The sequence below is a fragment of the Stegostoma tigrinum genome, chromosome 2 (genome assembly GCF_030684315.1).
Source record: "Stegostoma tigrinum isolate sSteTig4 chromosome 2, sSteTig4.hap1, whole genome shotgun sequence".
NCBI classification, from domain to species: Eukaryota; Metazoa; Chordata; class Chondrichthyes; order Orectolobiformes; family Stegostomatidae; genus Stegostoma; species Stegostoma tigrinum.
Window position 1 is genome coordinate 135514619 of NC_081355.1, and position 18506 is coordinate 135533124.

Sequence of the window (18506 nt, forward strand, 5' to 3'; positions counted from 1 at the left end):
GATAGAGGGGAAAATAGGTGGAGACGAGAGTACAGGTGGAGAGGTAGGGAGGGGATAGGTCAGTCCGGGGAGGACGGACAGGTCAAGGGGGCGGGGAGGGGAAGGAGGTAGGAAATAGAGTGTGGCTTGAGGTGGGAGGAGGGGATAGGTGAGAGGAAGAACAGGTTAGGGAGGCAGGGACGTGCTGGGCTGGTTCTGGGATGCGGGGGGGTGGGGGGGGGGGGGGGGAGGGGAGAATTTGAAGCTGGTGAAATCCACATTGATACCATTGGGCTGCAGGGTTCCCAAGCGGAAAATGAGTTGCTGTTCCTGCAACCATCGGGTGGCTTCATTATGGCACTGCAGGAGGCCCAGGATGGACATGTCGCCTTAGGAATGGGAGGGGAGTTACAATGATTTGTGACTGGGAGGTGCAGTTGTTTATTGCACACCAAGCGTAAGTGTTCTGCAGAGCGGTCCCCAAGCCTCCGCTTGGTTTCCCCAATGTAGAGGTAGCCACAACAGGTACAGCGGAGGCAGTATACCACATTGGCAGATGTGCAGGTGAACATCTGCTTGATGTGGAAAGTCATCTTGGGCCCTCAGATGGGGGTGAGGGAGGAGGTGTGGGGACAAGTGTAGCACTTCCTGCGGATGGAGGGGAAGGTGCCAGGTGTGGTGGGGTTGGAGGGGAGTGTGGAGCGGACAAGGGAGTCCCGGAGAGAGTGATCTCTCCGGAAGGCAGACAAGGATGGGGATGGAAAAATGTCTTTAGTGGTGGGGTCGGATTGTAGATGGCGGAAGTGTCGGAGAATGATATGTTGTATCCAGAGGTTGGTGGGGTGGTCTGTGAGGACGAGGGGTTTCTTTTTAGGCGGTTATTGCGTGGGCGGGGTGTGAGGGATGAGTTGCGGGAAATATGGGAGACATGTTTGAGGGCGTTCTTGACCACTGTGGGGGGAATGTTGCGGTCCTTGAAGAACGAGGACATCTGAGATGTACGGGAATGAAATGCCTCATCCTGGGAGCAGACGCGGCGGAGGCAAAGGAATTGGGGATAGGGGATGGAATTTTTGCAGGAAGGTGTGTGGGAGGAGGTGCATTCCCGGTAGTTTCGGAGTTGGTGGGCATGAAATGGACATTGGTTTCTAGGTGGTTGCCTGAGATGGAGACAGAGAGGTTCAGGAAGGTGAGGGATGTGTTGGAGATGGTCCAGGTGAACTTAAGGTTGGGGTGGAAGGTGTTGGTGAAGTGGATGAACTGTTCAAGCTCCTCTTGGGAGCATGAGGCGGCGCCGATATAGTCTTCAATGTAACGGAGGAAGAGGTGGGGATTGGGGTCTGTGTAGGTGCGGGAGAGGGACTGTTCCACATAATCTACAAAGAGGCAGGCATAGCTTGGGCCCATACGGTTACCCGTGGCCACCCCGTTTGTCTGTAGGAAGTGGGAGGAATCGAAAAAGAAGTTGTTGAGGGTGAGGACGAGTTCAGCAAAGCGGATGAGGGTGTCAGTGGAGGGGGACTGGTTGGGTCTGCGGGACAGGAAGAAGCGGAGGGCCTTTAGGCCATCTGCATGGGGAATGCAGGTGTATAGGGACTGGACATCCATAGTGAAAATGAGGTGTTGGGGACCGGGGACTTGGAAGTTCTGGAGGAGGTGGAGGGTGTGGGTGGTGTCGTGGATGTAGGTAGGGAGTTCCTGGACGAAGGGAGAGAAAATTGAGTCCAGATAGGTGGAGATGAGTTTGGTGGGGCAGGAGCAGGATCATTTAAACTGATTTGGTTCAAGGTCTGGTATTGCTCATTGAAAGGTATTGCTCATTGAATGTGAACTGCTGGTTCAGTGTTAAATTTTCCATTGGAAACATCGATTTTCAACCAGCCACTATGACATTTCAGCTACAGAGTGCCTCCTGGGTTGGTATCACTCTCTTTTTAAAGTTAACAGGGAGAAATGAACACGAGATTGCTCCAATTTAACTGTAGCTAAATTTAGGAAAGTGTAGTTATGTTAGATTCTATTCTGCATGCAAGAAATCCTTTGGTTTTCCAGGGCACATGTGGTGGCCTAGCCAGGAGTGCCCATGAACCAACAGAAGAAACAAAATCAACAATTATCATCTTTTTTTACATAGTAAGGGGCAAGTAGACACTAAATGATGGAGATAAATAGGAAATGAAGGTAGAAAGTCTATTGAGAAATAAAATAAATTGTTTAGCTCTCACCGACAAAGTGAATTCTTATTTGAAGTTTGTGCTGGGGAAGTGTTTCATGCATGGACGCTTCATGGGGCAGAGCTGTGTCAACTAAGCTGCGTCGGTCACTGTCTGTGGAGATTATTATCATCGTGGGAGGATTTCCCCCAATTATTATTTCTAACAAAAATAAATGGGATTGTATACAGCAATTCTCTCAAAATAGAAAGCACAGGAAAATTCCAAACTATGTTTACAACAGTTACCAATCAGGAGAATTTTTTTGTTGATGTCTTGAAGAGAAACTTGCGAACAGCAGGCACAGTTGGTAGGGGATATTGTCATTTAGCTCAATCATCTTTTTAAATGTGAGGCTATTCAAGTTGTTCTTTCCAGGAGGAAGATGATATTTTTGCCCAAGGAGGAAGACAGCCTATGCTGGAGAATAAAACTTTTTTACTTTAATTGCACCCAACACCAGCAGCTTCCACAGTAGCATAGGCAAGCTGCAAGCTCAGCAGTACAGCACCCCCTACAGCCTTGAAGCAGCATTTTCATTCCCCGCACCACAAGCATAGATATGGGCTTTTGTTTGGGAGTGTGATGATTTAGTGGACTTAAGTTCCAAATTCTCAGCAATTTCTTTTCTCAACTGTGAGCTAAGTGATTCATTCAGTCCTTTTCTTGATTGGCAAAGTGAACACCTTCATCACTTCTTTTTCAGCTACATTTATTCTCAAACCGCAAGAGGTGAAAGCAGAAGAGTAGCTGCATGCTTGCCGCACCAATGCTTTATAGTGATGGAAACGGCATTGAAGTTCCACCTAAAAATGATTATTACAAAGGTCAACTCTGTCACTTAACATCTCTTTACCTCTAAGTAGATTTCTGTATTTCTCACTGCAAGAGGTGGACGGGAAGTTTCTCGACTACTCTACTCAAGTCCCAAGCATTCATATAACGACTCGTTAAGATTACTGACTGAATGGACTGAGTTTTTTAAAAAAGATGATTACGTTGAGAACTACATTAAATTTCCCACAACATGAGCTAACATATGTTGACTGCATGTGTTCTATAACACTGTCATCCCGAGGCAAAACATGATATCAACTTAACCTGTAAATTCTACAGAAAATTTCTACAGAAAAACAGAAGCGAGTTAGATTACCAAAGCGGCTTCCGTGGCTGACAATAAACCTTCTGTCCATGGCTATTTATTGACATTGCTGTTAAAAGGGTTTAAGTTTGGAAAGCAATAACTGCACAATTACTAGAACTGATTGTCCAGTGGATTATTGCAACATGGCACAAACAATACGTGGTGGGTTTTATCAATTACGTTGGCCATATTACACTAGCGATATTATTTTGCCAGAACGTAAAATAGGCAACATACCTGCCCAAGTGGAAAATTGCCAAGCTATGCCCTGTGCACAACAAAAGAGGGAAACTTCATTTGTCACTCATCAAGCTATTCTTGAAGGTATGCTGAACTGTGTTATCAAGTGGCCCTGACTCACTTCTAAAGTATTCACCAATATTCAATTTTGAGTTCTAGCAGAATCATTCAATTCCAAACCACATTCCAACTTCTGTCCAAGCATTGCAAACTGAGCTATATTTGAGGGGTGACACTGGGACTGTAAGTCCTTGAAATCAGTATTTGAATGAATGTGTAATTGAGAAATCCTGCTGAAATGGAAGTCAATGGAAACCAGGAGGAAACTCTCCACTGTTTAAAGTTAAATCTAGCACAAAGGAAGATGAGATAGTAGGAACTGTTGCTTGGCCTGCTGCGTTCATCCAGCTTTACACCTTGTTATCACAAACGAAGATGGTTTGGTCTCTCACACCCTGCCCCCGCCACAACCGCCCCAAGAGGATCCCCCTCATTCTCACACACCACCCTACCAACTTCCAGATACAACGCATCATCCTCCGACACTTCCGCCATCTACAATCCGACCCCACCACCCAAGACATTTTTCCATCCCCACCCCTGTCTGCTTTCCGGAGAGACCACTCTCTCCGTGACTCCCTTGTTCGCTCCACAATGCCCTCCAACCCCACCACACCCGGCACCTTCCCCTGCAACCGCAGGAAATGCTACACTTGCCCCCACACCTCCCCCCTTACCCCCATCCCAGGCCCAAAGATGACATTCCACATTAAGCAGAGGTTCACCTGCACATCTGCCAATGTGGTATACTGCATCCACTGCACCCGGTGTGGCTTCCTCTACATTGGGGAAACCAAGCGGAGGCTTGGAGACCGCTTTGCAGAACACCTCCGCTCAGTTCGCAACAAACTACTGCACCTCCCAGTCGCAAACCGTTTCCACTCCCCCTCCCATTCTTTAGAGGACATGTCCATCATGGGCCTCCTGCAGTGCCACAATGATGCCACCCGAAGGTTGCAGGAACAGCAACTCATATTCCGCCTGGGAACCCTGCAGCCTAATGGTATCAATGTGGACTTCACCAGTTTCAAAATCTCCCCTTCCCCAACTGCATCCCTAAACCAGCCCAGTTCGTCCCCTCCCCACACTGCACCACACAACCAGCCCAGCTCCTCCACTCCACCCACTGCATCCCAAAACCAGTCCAACCTGTCTCCGCCTCCCTAACCTGTTCTTCCTCTCACCCATCCCTTCCTCCCACCCCAAGCCGCACCCCCATCTACCTACTAACCTCATCCCACCTCCTTGACCTGTCCGTCTTCCCTGGACTGACCTATCCCCTCCCTACCTACCCACCTATACTCTCTCCACGTATCTTCTTTTCTCTCCATCTTCGGTCCACCTCCCCCTCTCTCCCTATTTTTTCCAGAACCCTCACCCCATCCCCCTCTCTGATGAAGGGTCTAGGCCCGAAACGTCAGCTTTTGTGCTCCTGAGATGCTGCTTGGCCTGCTGTGTTCATCCAGCCTCACATTTTGTTGTCTTGGATTCTCCAGCATCTGCAGTTCCCATTATCTATGGTTTGGTTATTTGAGGCCAACCATCTCAGCCTGAGGACAATTAAAAATGGGCAATAAATATTGTCCTAGCCGGTAGCACCTATATCTCATGAACATTTTTCTATACTCCATGATGGTCACTAATTCATCACCAAACAACCAACAAGAGCAAATTCAATCTTCCTTAGGAAGACAGTAAATCCAATGAGCTCTTCATGCTAATTCCACTCACTTTAATTAGCATATGGATAGTTCACGGTAAAACCATGGCGAAATAGTACATGTGGTGGCTACAAAATAGAAAATGGAGAGACAGCAGGGCATTGTGAAGTTAGAAGGTTGTCAGAGCAGCAGTATTCCAAGCCTGATAATGAGGAGTGAAACATGTCCAGAATAAAGAAATATGTAAGAATCAAGGAATTGTAATTTGAGTATTGCTGAAAAAAAATCCATTTTGTTAAAGTTTCTCTAAGCTTATCATGACTATTTAAAAGAATACCAATGTACAGGGGAAATCGATACTCATACTGTAGAGGAAAGTGCTGATTGTTTCGCAAGAGTACTATAATTGATAGGGGCATTGAATGATGCATCAGTTAACAGATTGACAAGTAACTGCCAAGTTTTCTTTAAATTATAGGATAGGCGGTTTGATTCTAATTGGTCAAGACATTGTCTTGATAAATGAATGAAAAAAATACCTTTCACATATTTTGTTTAATCATGAAAGACATAATGCATACACATGGTATTTCTGTCTGCAAAGGCAACAGTTCTACTTGTTTACTAATCAGCATTCTTCTGTCATATTGATGCTGTCCGCATTAAATTGATGTTCTTAAAAATTGTCCTGGTGAGTGCAAAACAAAAAGCTTTGAGAAAATGACTTTTTTTCTCAGCATCTAATAAATGCTTTGCAATGAATATTATGTCCATTGATTTCAATATTAGTGGATAACAATCATAATAACAATAATGATAATAATGAGAGCACATCAAATCTGGAAATGAATATTGCTGTGAGTATTAGAGGGATTTTTCTATAGGATTGATCTGGCTACAAAATCTGTGGTTATAGCTACTAAAAGGGCTGATTTACTATTGTATAGTCTCAAAGTACATTACAGCAGTGAAGTATTTCTAAAGAATAATGAGCATCATAGGGAGCATGGTAAAAATATAGATGGTCACTCATAAACTCATTAACAAATTTCAAGAACGTAAGAAATAGGAACAAAAGAAGACCACACATCATCAAACCCGCTCTCCAATACATTATGTTCATGGCTGACCTGAGACTTCAATTCCACTTCCAATCTCACTCTCCACAATCCTTAATTCCAATGGATACCAAAAATACATTTTGCTCAGTCTTAAATATTTTCAATATTAGTATATTCACAACCATCTAGAGTAGAGAATGCCGAAGCTTCACAATCCTTTCAGTGAAGGCATTTCTCTTCTTAAATATTTTAAGGCAGAGATAAATACTTTCCTGATTAGCAATGCAATGAAAGATTATCAGAGGATATGCAGGAATGTGAAGTTGAGGGTAAAATCAGATCAGCTATGATCTTATTCAAAGGTGAAATTGCTTGAAGGGCAGTGTGACCTATTCTTGTTCCTTGTTCATATAGAACATAGAACATAGAGCAGTACAGCACAGAACAGAGCCTTCAGCCCACAATGTTGTGCCGACCATCGATCCTCATGTATGTACCCTCAAATTTCTGTGACCATATGCATGTCCAGCAGTCTCTTAAATGACCCCAATGACCTTGCTTCCACAACTGCTGCTGGCAACGCATTCCATGCTCTCACAACTCTCTGTGTAAAGAACCTGCCTCTGACATCCCCTCTATACTTTCCACCAACCAGCTTAAAACTATGACCCCTCGTGCTAGCTATTTCTGCCCTGGGAAATAGTCTCTGGCTATCAACTCTATCTAAGCCTCTCATTATCTTGTATACCTCAATTAGGTCCCCTCTCCTCCTCCTTTTCTCCAATGAAAAGGAAATATTTGTATCATCCTCACCTCAGTGTTATATAATTGGCCCCTTAAACTGAAACAATGCCCCCAGCAAGTGGAAAACAATAAGCCAGATTTCTGCCACAAGGAATATAGCTTGTGTTGAGAAATTTCCCAATTCAGCAGAAGTTCTTGAATTTACAGCACCTGATCAAACATAACTTTCACTCAAGGTTCCATGACAATGTTAATCACATGAAGCAATAGAGTGTCAATAGCAAAGATTTCAAACATTTCAAACCCTTTATCTGCTCAAATAAATATTGAGACATTGCGAAAAGAGTTCGCAGAAACAGCAACTTAATATAGCCTCTTAAATATGTAGATTAAGCAAACTTAACTTGCCTCACCAGTGGCCCTGCCAAGCAATGAGGCATTGTGAGCCTGTGGTTGACAGCCCTTGATGGACCAGACTTCCACACCAAGCCTTGAACTCAGGGGACCAGTTAACTGTCTAATGGGTTCTTAATCCAGTAGAAATTCCTGAGAAGATGTGAGGTATTGAAGAAACTAAGAGCAGTAGTAAGTCATTCAGCTTAATGCCACTCAATTTCATCATGACTGATCTCCATCTCAATGTCACAAGACCATTAGACATAGGAGTGGAAGTAAGGCCATTCGGCCCATCAAGTCCACTCCGCCTTCAATCATGGCTGATGGGCATTTCAAATCCACTTCCCTGCACTCTCCCCATAGCACCTGGTCCTTGTGAGATCAAGAATTTATCAATCTGTGCTGCACCCTGAAGGCATTCAACATCCCGGCCTCCACTGCGCTCCGCGGCAATGAATTCCACAGGCCCACCACTCTCTGGCTGAACAAATGTCTCCTCATTTCCAATTTAAATTTATCCCCTCTAATTCTAAGGCTGTGCCCATGGGTCCTAGTCTCCCCGCCTAACGGAAACAACTTCCCAGCATTCACCCTTTTTAAGCAATGCATTATCTTGTAAGTTTCTATTAGATCTCCCCTCAACCTTCTAAACTCTAATGAATACAATCCCAGCATCCTCAGCTGTTCACCATACATTAAATCTACCATTCCAGGGATCATCCATGTGAATCTCCGCTGGACATGCTCCAGTGCCAGTATGTCCTTCTTAAGGCGTGGGACCCAAAATTGGACACAGTATTCTAAATGGGGCCTAACTAGAGCTTTATAAAGTCATCTTTTTGCTTTCTCTTCATACTCCTTAACACATTTAACATTTAAATAATTATCTATCTCTTTCTTGAATATGCACAATAACTTGACGTCTACTGCCTTCCACAGTCAAGAATTCCATAGGTACACTATCCATGAAGCGAAGAATATTTTTGCTCATCTCAGTTCTATGTGGATTACCCCATATCCTGAGTCTGTGACCACATACTCCACAATCAAAGAACATGGCTTATCTGTATCTAGTCTGTCCAATTACATAATTAATCAGATACCCTCACATTCTTCTAGACTCCAGTGAATATAGGTCCAGTGAGTGACCCCACCATCTTCTATATTAAATTTACTGTATCATTGCACATAACTCATTGTCTTTGTTGATTTTCACTGTTCTCTAAAGGAAACAGCTTTTGAGTAGTAAAGTAACCACAACAAAATCCCAGTGCAATATGACCACGCTTATGGTAATCTTTCAAATAGGTTTTGTTCTCTTCATTATGTATCACAGTGTACTAATCACTTTATTTTGCAATTCATTCACCATGCTGTCTAGACATTGCAAGAGAAAATCTGAGTCTGCATGAACTAATTTTATTCTTTCACTTAAGTGGTTTTGTTTGCACGTTTCAATGTTAAGTTCTAGTTCATTTATTTTCCTTTAAGCATTAATAGGATATGGACATTGCTGTTAAGACCAGCATTTATTATTGCTTCCTAATTGTGTTTGAGGAGGTGAAGTTATGTACTGTGTGATTAAAGTACTCCTACAGCCTGTTAGGTAGGGAGTGAAGAATTTTGACCCTGCAACAATGAAGGAATGCCAGTATTTTTTCAAGTCAGAATGTTGTGTGGTCTGGAGAAGAACTTACAGTTGATAACGTCTGCTACATTTATTTTTCTAGGTGGTATGGGTCATGGCTTTGGGAAGTGCTTTTGAAAAGGTCTTGGTGATTTGTTGCAGTGTGTATTATTCATGGTATACACTGGTGTCGTTGTATACCATGTGTTTAGCAGTGAACTTTAAGCATCAATCAAGTGAGCTACTTTGACTTGGGTGGTGGTGAACTGCTTATCCTGGCTCATCCAGGCAAGTAGAGGCGATTGCAATGTAATCCTGACTTAAGCAACTTAAATGATGAACAGACATTGGAGAGTCAGGGGGACAGTTGCTTATTGGTCGTGGTGACTCCCAGTGTTTGTGGCAGGATACTCAATGTTCATAATATTGTTGAATGCCAAGGGATAGTAGTTAGACTCTCTCCTGATCCAGTTGCATAACTTATTTAAATCCTTCTGCCATCCTTTAAGTGTATCTTCTATCTCTACTGCTCTCTTTATTTTAGTGCCATTGACAGACCTGATGAGCTTACAGCTGGTTTTGACATCCATGTTATTTATGTCAATTAGACGCAACAGAAACTCGAAGCATTGACCTCTGCAGGAGTCCACTTACACAATCTCGCTCAGCCTCATCGGCTAACTCAAACCCAGAGTGTACAATTTCTGTGTCAATCACCTAAGCAACAGTGCCTATTATTAAATTCTGACGCGATGTAGCACACACTGAATTCACCACAAAATACGGACTGGATGTGTCTCAAACAGAAACTTAAAAAGGATAAGGCTACTGTTTATTCAACATATACTTGAGCTCACCGTTATGTAATCCTGTTGATTAGTCTTCATTAAGTCGGTTAAGATACCTGTTTCATTAGGAATTGATTGAGTATGCCATTACCTATTATTCCAAGCATGTATTACAGGTACAGTTACCCTTTTCTCTCCTGATAGAAGCATGAAACTTGCTACTTGCATCTTAACTGGGGATTTACAGCATACTGACAGTTGGGCATCAAACTCATTGGGTTAAACCTTGCATTTTATTTGGCAAAGTACAAGTCGCCTCAAGTTTGGTGGAGTCATTCGTACTGTGAGACCAAGCAGGTTTGCCAATGAACCTTACCAAGCTTGCTTCATCAGTTTTCACTCTTACCCCAAGGTGTGTATCAAATTTCCATCCTACCTTACCATACTCCATTCCTGAAATGTCTCGCCACTCACAAGATATCCTGGAATTGACCACCATCACTGGCATATGTGTTGTCTTTAAAGGGTTATTGTGCACGTCGACAAATACTGTCAGTCTGGAGTGGCCCTGCACAATTCCTGACATATGTCCTGGACACACCAGACATGGGATATTGGAGTCCTGTTTTGCAGGCAGCGCCTTGCAGTTCCTCAGAGATAGTGAGTACTGCACATGTTGGAGTCAAAGATAACACAGCGTTGAGCTGGAGAAACACACTAGGCAAGGCAGCATCAGAGGAGCAGGAAAATTGACCTTTCAGGTCAAGACACTTCATCAGAAATGGGGAGGGGGCAGGGAGCTCAGAAATAAATAGAGAGAGGAGGGGTGGGGCTGGGGAAGGTAGGTGGGATGCTGGTAGGTGAGTCCAGGTAGAGAGTGGTGTGGATTGGTCAGTAGGATGGGAGGAACAGACAGGTGGGAGATCGGATAGTGCAGAGGTCCAGGGCCAGCATTGGAGGCCCCACACACTAGACCATGTTAACCTGCTCCAAGGTTGGAACCCAAGTTCTGAGGCAACTGCAGAAATACCCAGCACTGTGTAAGAAGAAGGTCTATTACCTTCTTTACTCTGCCAGCATAAGTTGGACCAAATTCTCTGCAATACCTCACACTCATTCTATCTCTGCTGCTGTTTACACCTCCAACTAATGCTCAAGCTCAACCACTCTCACAATTGCCCACAAAATCTTCCTCACTTGCTGTCATCCATCCCAACCCCCAACAGCAATAGCCCTGCGTGCCCTCCGCATTGCCTACCCATAGGTTTGGGGCATCTTCCCATCTGCACTAACAGAAATGGATGTACCACCCATTATCATCCCTTGTAATATCTTCCCTTCCCTCTCCCCTTCATCTTTAATAGGGAAGAAAGAGTCAAGGCTGGTGGCTTGCTGACTGCAATTCATCTCCTCATAAAGGATGAGGTACTGAATTCAACTCCTCACCCTTTGTGGGTACAAGATCCTGATTCCTGTGAGTGTTACATTAGTTGATATTCTACTGTCAAAATAGCTTAGTCATGCTCTAAGACTATACAGATTGTGCCATATCTTTCCAGATGTCCACACTGCTGTCTTTTTCACCCTTTCAGGTACACTTCTCTGAGAGTGTCCCTGCTGCACAGCAGCTATGAAGAATAGCCAATGAAGGTTGTTTCACTAAGAGTTAACTGTTCCTAACTCACGCTAAGAAATAACAAATAAACACAGTGACTTGAAGGTTATAATTCAATGTCAGAGTTATTTTAGTATGCATCTAACAGCTGAATTCCATTCTCTATTCTTGCATTTAGCACATTATTGTTGGTTTAAATTACTAAGACACAACTAGTCAGTTATTAATCTATGTTTACTTCAGTAACATTTTCGTTTCTAAGTGTTTTACCTGCTTGATGATACAATAAAGCACAATGTAACCTTTATGTGGTTAAAAATGGAGAAAAGCAGGTGAACTCATGTCACAGGGCATCAATACAGCAGTTCCTAATAAAGGCCAACAAGATAGAGGAAAATAATAATATCTGCAAATCGGGGGAAAAAAAATCAAAATGACTGGAAATTCACAGGGTGTCCCCCAGCACTAAATAGAAAAAAAAATGGCTCAGTATTTCTGGTTGACTTCATCAGTTGCTGGCAGACTGTTTCGACACTCTTTCTTCTTATTAGAAGTATCATATGGATGTTATAAAATTATGATGTAGCATAATGTAGCATAAAAACGAAATCAAATAGTTTAAGAGAGAAAGAATTTGTATTTAATAGTGCTTTTCATTGTCTCGGAATACCCAAAACACTTTACAGCCAATAAAGTATTTTTAAGATGTTGCCAACATTGTAAAGTTGGGATTTAGCAACTATATATTATTAGCAAATAAATAAGCCAGATAACTAATTCAGGTAAAAGCTAAAAGAACTGCAGATGCTGGAAAAGGATGTGTTCTGAGGAAGGGTCACCGGACCCAAAATGTTAACTCTGATTTCTCTTCACAGATGCCGCCAGACATGCTGAACTTTTCAAGCAATTTCTGTCTTGTTTTTAATCAATTCAGGTGTTAGTTGGAGAGTTAAATGTTGACCAAGAAAAAAATGAACTGATCTTTTTCCCCTAATAGCTTACATGTTCAAAACATTGCAGCAAGGTTTAAATTTCGTTCAAAAGTGAGATTGCTATCATCAAGCACAAAGCTGACTTTTGATAAGACTATCATTGGTCAAAGCTGGACCAGAGCTCTGGTACATGCTGTTAATATCATAGGCAGGATCCTGCTGTCTTAAGCCAATGAAGTTTTAACATTTTAACAATGTGGCAAGCTGGTCATCCCCCATATTCAGAATGTTAAAATTAATTGTTTTTTTTAAATGCAATGTTTTGGGCTGATCAATTTTATAAAAGTAACTTTGTTTCAAACCCAAGTTGACACTATATCTGAAGTGAAGCCAGAAGTGCTTATAAATTTTCAGGCAAAATGTCTCATGAGGAAATCAAATCCTTGATTTGTCAAGAGTGAAATATTGCAGAAAGATGGAAATAAAAACCGAAAATACTTGAAGTGCATAGCAGGTCTGTCAGCATCCATGGTGGGAGAAAAACAGTGTTAGCATATCAGAACGTTAATATAAAACCTAAAATGTATTATCAAGACTGACAAAATAACAGCAGTCTAGTTGAGTTGTAGAGTGCATTTCAAATGAGTGCCTATAACATAGCAGAAAAATCAGAGTGCTATTTCTCAAAACCAGGTTCCTGTGCCATGTAGGGAACTGCTTTGCTGTGTTTTACGGTGAGGATTTTGAAAAAAAAATTTTGATTTACTTGTCTATTTCTTCAGCAATTTAAGATTTTTTTGAAATTAAGAATGAGCAATGTACATCTCATACAAAGGTCTCAGCAAAGCATTTTCCATTAAATGAACTCAGCTTTAATACATTGTGAATTTAAATCTAATTGATAAACTACAAGAGCAGTAACTGGTCTGACAAACAAAAAAAAACAGCTCCTCTTCTGTGGCTAAGTAGCTCCGTCTCAGCCAGAGTATTTAACCAACATGGGAACCATTTATTGTCTTAGACAGACCTGACAAGTGCAAGTTCTCACGTTGTGTTATTATAAATCATACAAGCCACAATCTTCCTTTATGTTATAAATCACAGGTTAAAAAAAAGAACGAATTTGACAATGAGATAATGCAAAAGCCAGTAAAATATGATTCTGATGTAAAAGTAATAGCCTTCTATACTCCAGTGTTTTATTAAGCGAAAATATGGCTATTAGTACAAGCATGATGGTAAAAAAGGAAACTTAGAACAGTTGCAAAGAAAGGTCTGTTACTTGTATTTTTTTTCAGTTACTGATCCACATGCTGTGTTTTGTGACATTTTCTGCCTTTAATGTAAGCTTTTACCTTTCCTTTTTAAGCAGGTTCAGACGTAATGGATGTTACTGGATTAAGAATGGTCATGAGTAGGGCTGTTGTTTATATGTCCAATTTAACTAAATTCCATTCTTATTACATGGGCCTGTGAGAATAGCAACAGCAGTGTTCGGATCAATCTCATCCAGATATCCATAAAACTAATGATCTCAGTCATGACTTTTAACTGCACCTCTCCCTACCCCACCTCCTCAATGCCTCAATTTGAAAGCCATAAGATACACAGCAATAACAGTAGGCTATTCAGGCCCCTAAATCTGCCCTTCAGTTCGATCATGACCAACCCTCATCTTAACTCTTATCTACTTGCCATGGTTTCATAACCTTTAATATCCTTACATATATTAAATGCTGTGAATGCTGGAAATCTGTATTAAAACTGGAAAGTCCTAGAGACGCCAAAGGTGGGGGAATGTAACAATTGTCAATGACTGGGAAGATCCAAACTGGTCTTGCCCATCTTAAAAGAGAACTCCCAGACAGTGCAGCATCTGTGCAGAAGGAGGAATGCTTCACAGCCGTTCATCAGATCATACACAAATAAGACACAGCAGCAGATACAGGCCATTCAGCCATCCGAATGCCATCCAGTGAAATCATGGCTGACCTGATAACATCAACTCCACTTTCCTGCTTTTTCCTCACATCTCTTGATTCCTTTACCAATTAATAGTCAGTTTGAGTCCTTTTTAAAGATAGTTTTTTATTATTGTTCTAGACTTCAGGGAGTTTGAGTACTTTTTAGAACTTTGTATTCCTACGCTTTATTTTTAACTCTTTCAATTCTGTAACAAACACTTAAAGTATCCATACCTTAATAGGTACCCTGTACCTGAGATGGCACCAAATCGTTGACATTACAAACTTTTCGCTGCACTCATTTGGGTGCACGTGATAATAAAGGTTATTCTGTTCTAGTCTGCAAATCTCAGCCTTGAATATTCTTAAAGACATGGCTTTCACAGCTTTTTTGAGGTAAGGAACTCTACCTATTGAACACCCTGCAAGAGCAGAAATTCCTTTTCGTCTCTGTCTTAAATGGGTGTCACTTTACTCTGAGTTGTTTTTTAATTTCAAAACCAAACTTTATTCGTAAAGATATCTTTGTATACATACATAATCTTTAAAGGAGTTCAGTTCTGTACAGTAACATATGAAGAAACAAACACAGGAGTTTGACTCTATCTAGCAAACAAACCCAAGGCATTTGTTACTTGTGCAAGACTCTGAGATTGCGCCCTCTCATTCGAGATACATCCACAAAAGAAACAATTTAAGAATCTTAAATATTTCAGTAAGATTACCTCCTGGTTTTGTAAACTTCTGTGTACAATCCCAAACTACACAACCTCTCCTCATAAGAAAACACCTCCATACCCTGGATCAACCCAGTGAATCTTCTCTGGACTGCCTCCACTGCCAGGATATCTTTCCTTAGATAATGAGATTGAGGCTGTTCATAACACTTTAAGTAGGGTTTGATGGAGGCCATGGTTAGATTTAGCAAGACTTCTCTGTTTTTATATTCCCTTTGAAATAAAGGTCAACATTTCATTTATCTTCCCCATTATCTGCTGAGCCTGGATGCCAGCTTTGTGATGCATGTGCCAAATTCCTCTGTGCTGTAGATTTCTACATTTTTTTTAGCATTGAAATAATATTGAGCTGTTCTATTCTTCAAATCAAAGTTTTTATATTTTCTCACGGTATATTCCATCAGCCATGTTTTTGCTCACTCACTGAAGCTGTTGACATCCCACTGTAGATTCTTTAGGTCATTTGTAAGACTTAAGTTCAACATTTTTGGTGCTATCTGTAAATTTAGCAATAGTACACTCTGAATCAATCCTTATCCACATCATGGGCAGCTTACTGCAGATGCTGGAATCTTCTGAAAACAACAAATGCTGGAGATCGCAGTGAGTCACACAGCATCCATGGAGAGAGAACAAGCTAACGTTTCGAGTCTAAGTGATTTCATTGGAGCTGAAGTGTAGAGAGGGAGGCAGCAATTATGCTTTAGTTGTGGGGTGGGGAATGGCAGTGGTCAGTGTAGAGTGCTGGTGGAGAAAAGATGTTGATAGTTCCGATTAAGTGATTGGAATGTCAGAATGGCAGAATAATGGTGTGTCTAACTGGAAAGAACAGATAGCCCGACTGGGGTGGTAGGGGGGGGGGGGGGGGAGGTGGTGGTGCGGAGGGGAGAGAGGACATGATACCAGAAAATGTAAAAGGTAAAGTTGAAAGAAAGAGAATAAATGGAATAGTAGGAACTGCCGATGCTGGAGTCTGAGATAACAAGGTGTGGAGCTGAATGATCACAGCAGGCATCAGAGGAGCAGGAAAACTGACATTTCGGGTCTGGAAGAAATGGGAGTTGGTTCAACACATCCAAATCATTTGTGTCTCACTGTACATTATAGGGGGTCAGTTGGCTGAATGGCTTGTTCACAATACAGAGTAAAAGCCAAAATTGTGGGTTCAGTTCCCGCTGATGAAGTGACCTCCTCAAACTCTCCTCTCATCTAACTTTCAAGTTAAACACCACCAGTCACCTTGCTTCGATGAGGGGGCTGCCCTATGGTCCACTAGGATATGGTGACAATACCTTTACATATAAATATAATACTTTAGCAGAACGTAATACAGGAACCCAGCAAAACAGTACGATTTTCAAATCATGTCTCCAGTCTGAAAACTTTGTCTTTTTTTTCCCTTGGAGAAGAGGGACAAATGAGTTTAAACTTTCGACTAGAGAAGAAATGCATCGACTGCGAAAAGCCTGAGTTTTGACCACAATGTCCGACCTCGTGGAGAAGTGGGGCTGGTGAACGTAAAGCAGCTGTGTGTCGCCTCAGAACAAAAACAGGAGAAAGTGTACTGGAGCTGCAGAAAAGTTAGATCTCCCGTTAAACGAACAGACGGTGGGACCAACGCAATTTCAGGCGCGGTCAATTTTTCAAACCTGTTTGGAATTTCAGGCAATGGAGGTGCACAGTTTGAAAGTGAGCTCCCGGGGGAAGGAACTAAGCTCTGAAACGATTACAAGAACAGCTGCATTTGTGTGCACGGAAAGCGTATCTCGGTTCAGGTTAAAGCGGCGACAATAACATAAGAAGCTCGTGAAATCCTTCTCGCTTTCTGCTCTCAACGACACCTCGGGCTTAGCGTTAGCTGGCTTCATTCCTTCGAGCTCGGGTCCCGGGCATCCATCAATCTAATGGGACCTGAGTTCGCAACTGAGAAGGGGAAGGTAGTTTGGGGTGGAGGGAGGGAGCTGATGGTGAGGGAGGGAGGGATGGAGTTGGTCGCTGTTGATGTCACAGCCAAGAGACAGTCATGATTGGATCTAATTATAATTTGAGGCAGCAAATACACTGGCTTCGCCACACGATTGGCTTCAAAGTGGATAGTGCCGAGAGAGAGAGGGAGAGAAGCTAATAGAAAGTAAGGTTTGTTGCGTTCAAAGCCGGCCAGAGCCAAGCCGAGGTTGCAGCATTTAATAGAAGCTGCCCGCTTGCTTGTAAATCAGTTTTAGTCAGTGCCTTCCTCACTCTTCTCAAGAGTTTAATGAGGGAAAGCGTAGCTTCCAGAGATAGAGGCAGAAGACAGAGCGATGTGAGTGGAAGTAAAGGGGAGGAAGGGGTGGGGGCAGTCAATCCCAAATAATAGACAAAACGTGGTGTGAAGGAGAGAGAGAGAGAGAGAGTGAGACACACATCAATCAAGGCATCCTGTCTTCTCCAAACTGCGGCAATGGCTTCAGTGCTGGTGGCCAACAGGGCGCCAGGAAGTGCAGGCAGCCAGCTGAAATGCAAGTTCAAGAGAAGGAGAAGGAGAAGATCGAAGAGGAAAGGTAAGGACTTCTTTGCTGATGCTGGAAGAGCGGCTGTCATTTTCAGAGCTGGGCTGCGTTATGTTCCGGCGGCCAGTGTGATGTGAGTGAGTGAGTCAGTCCCGTTCCCCCTCCAGCCATCTCCCCCTCACCCCATCCACACGTCGGTTAGCTGCAGATGACAATAAGACATGCCCGACTGGCGCTAGATCAGTGCCATTGATGAGGAGAGGAGGAGTGTTCAATGCTTGTCAGCGCGGTCACTCTGCTTCGTGCTTTCGGAGGAATAGAAACCGAGCCAAGGGGCTGGCTTTTGACACACAGAGAGTCTCATTTCCTCCCTCGCTCACTCTGAGTGCCGGTGTGCAGTATGTTAGTGTCCGGTAACACAGGGAGCGGGCTGGCTGTGTGAGGCGTGTTTGTATGTGTGTCTGTGCTCGGAGCAAATACCTCTTAACTGCTTTCACTTATCTACTCTTCGCGGTGACAGTTAATATCCAAATGGTTTCGGTGAGTTCCGCCCAGTTGTGAAACTAAAGTTGACAAGTGCATGCTCACCCCCTGGTTACTACTCTCCGCTTAAAAGACAAGAATACCCAGTCAGTCTTTATGAGAAGGAATATATATTGTTTATACAAGGCAGTGTTCAGTCTGACTAAAGCTCACACACTTCGTAAAAAAAAAGTTGAGACATGATTTGATGTGTGTTTCTGCTAAAACGTACATTCGGATTATACAGTTAAGGCGCAGAAGCGATTGTGGCGATTGAGTGGGGGCAGAGAAGTTAGGGAGGCACGGAAGAAACCGCTTACTATAATCTACATTC

General features: G+C 42.7%; 1 protein-coding gene across 2 annotated transcripts in view; it reads left to right on the plus strand.

The window, feature by feature from the left end:
• The first annotated feature begins 17188 nt into the window (after window positions 1-17188).
• The window catches only part of adarb2 (adenosine deaminase RNA specific B2 (inactive)), a 723544-nt gene continuing 722226 nt past the window's right edge, over window positions 17189-18506 (plus strand). Inside the window, exon 1 of one of the 2 annotated variants that reach the window (XM_048523584.2) lies at window positions 17189-17701. In XM_048523584.2, coding sequence (XP_048379541.1) covers window positions 17602-17701 — 100 coding nt within the window. In that variant the 5' untranslated portion in view covers window positions 17189-17601. The remainder of the gene's footprint in view (window positions 17702-18506) is intronic. The other variant, XM_048523576.2, reaches the window with a different exon arrangement.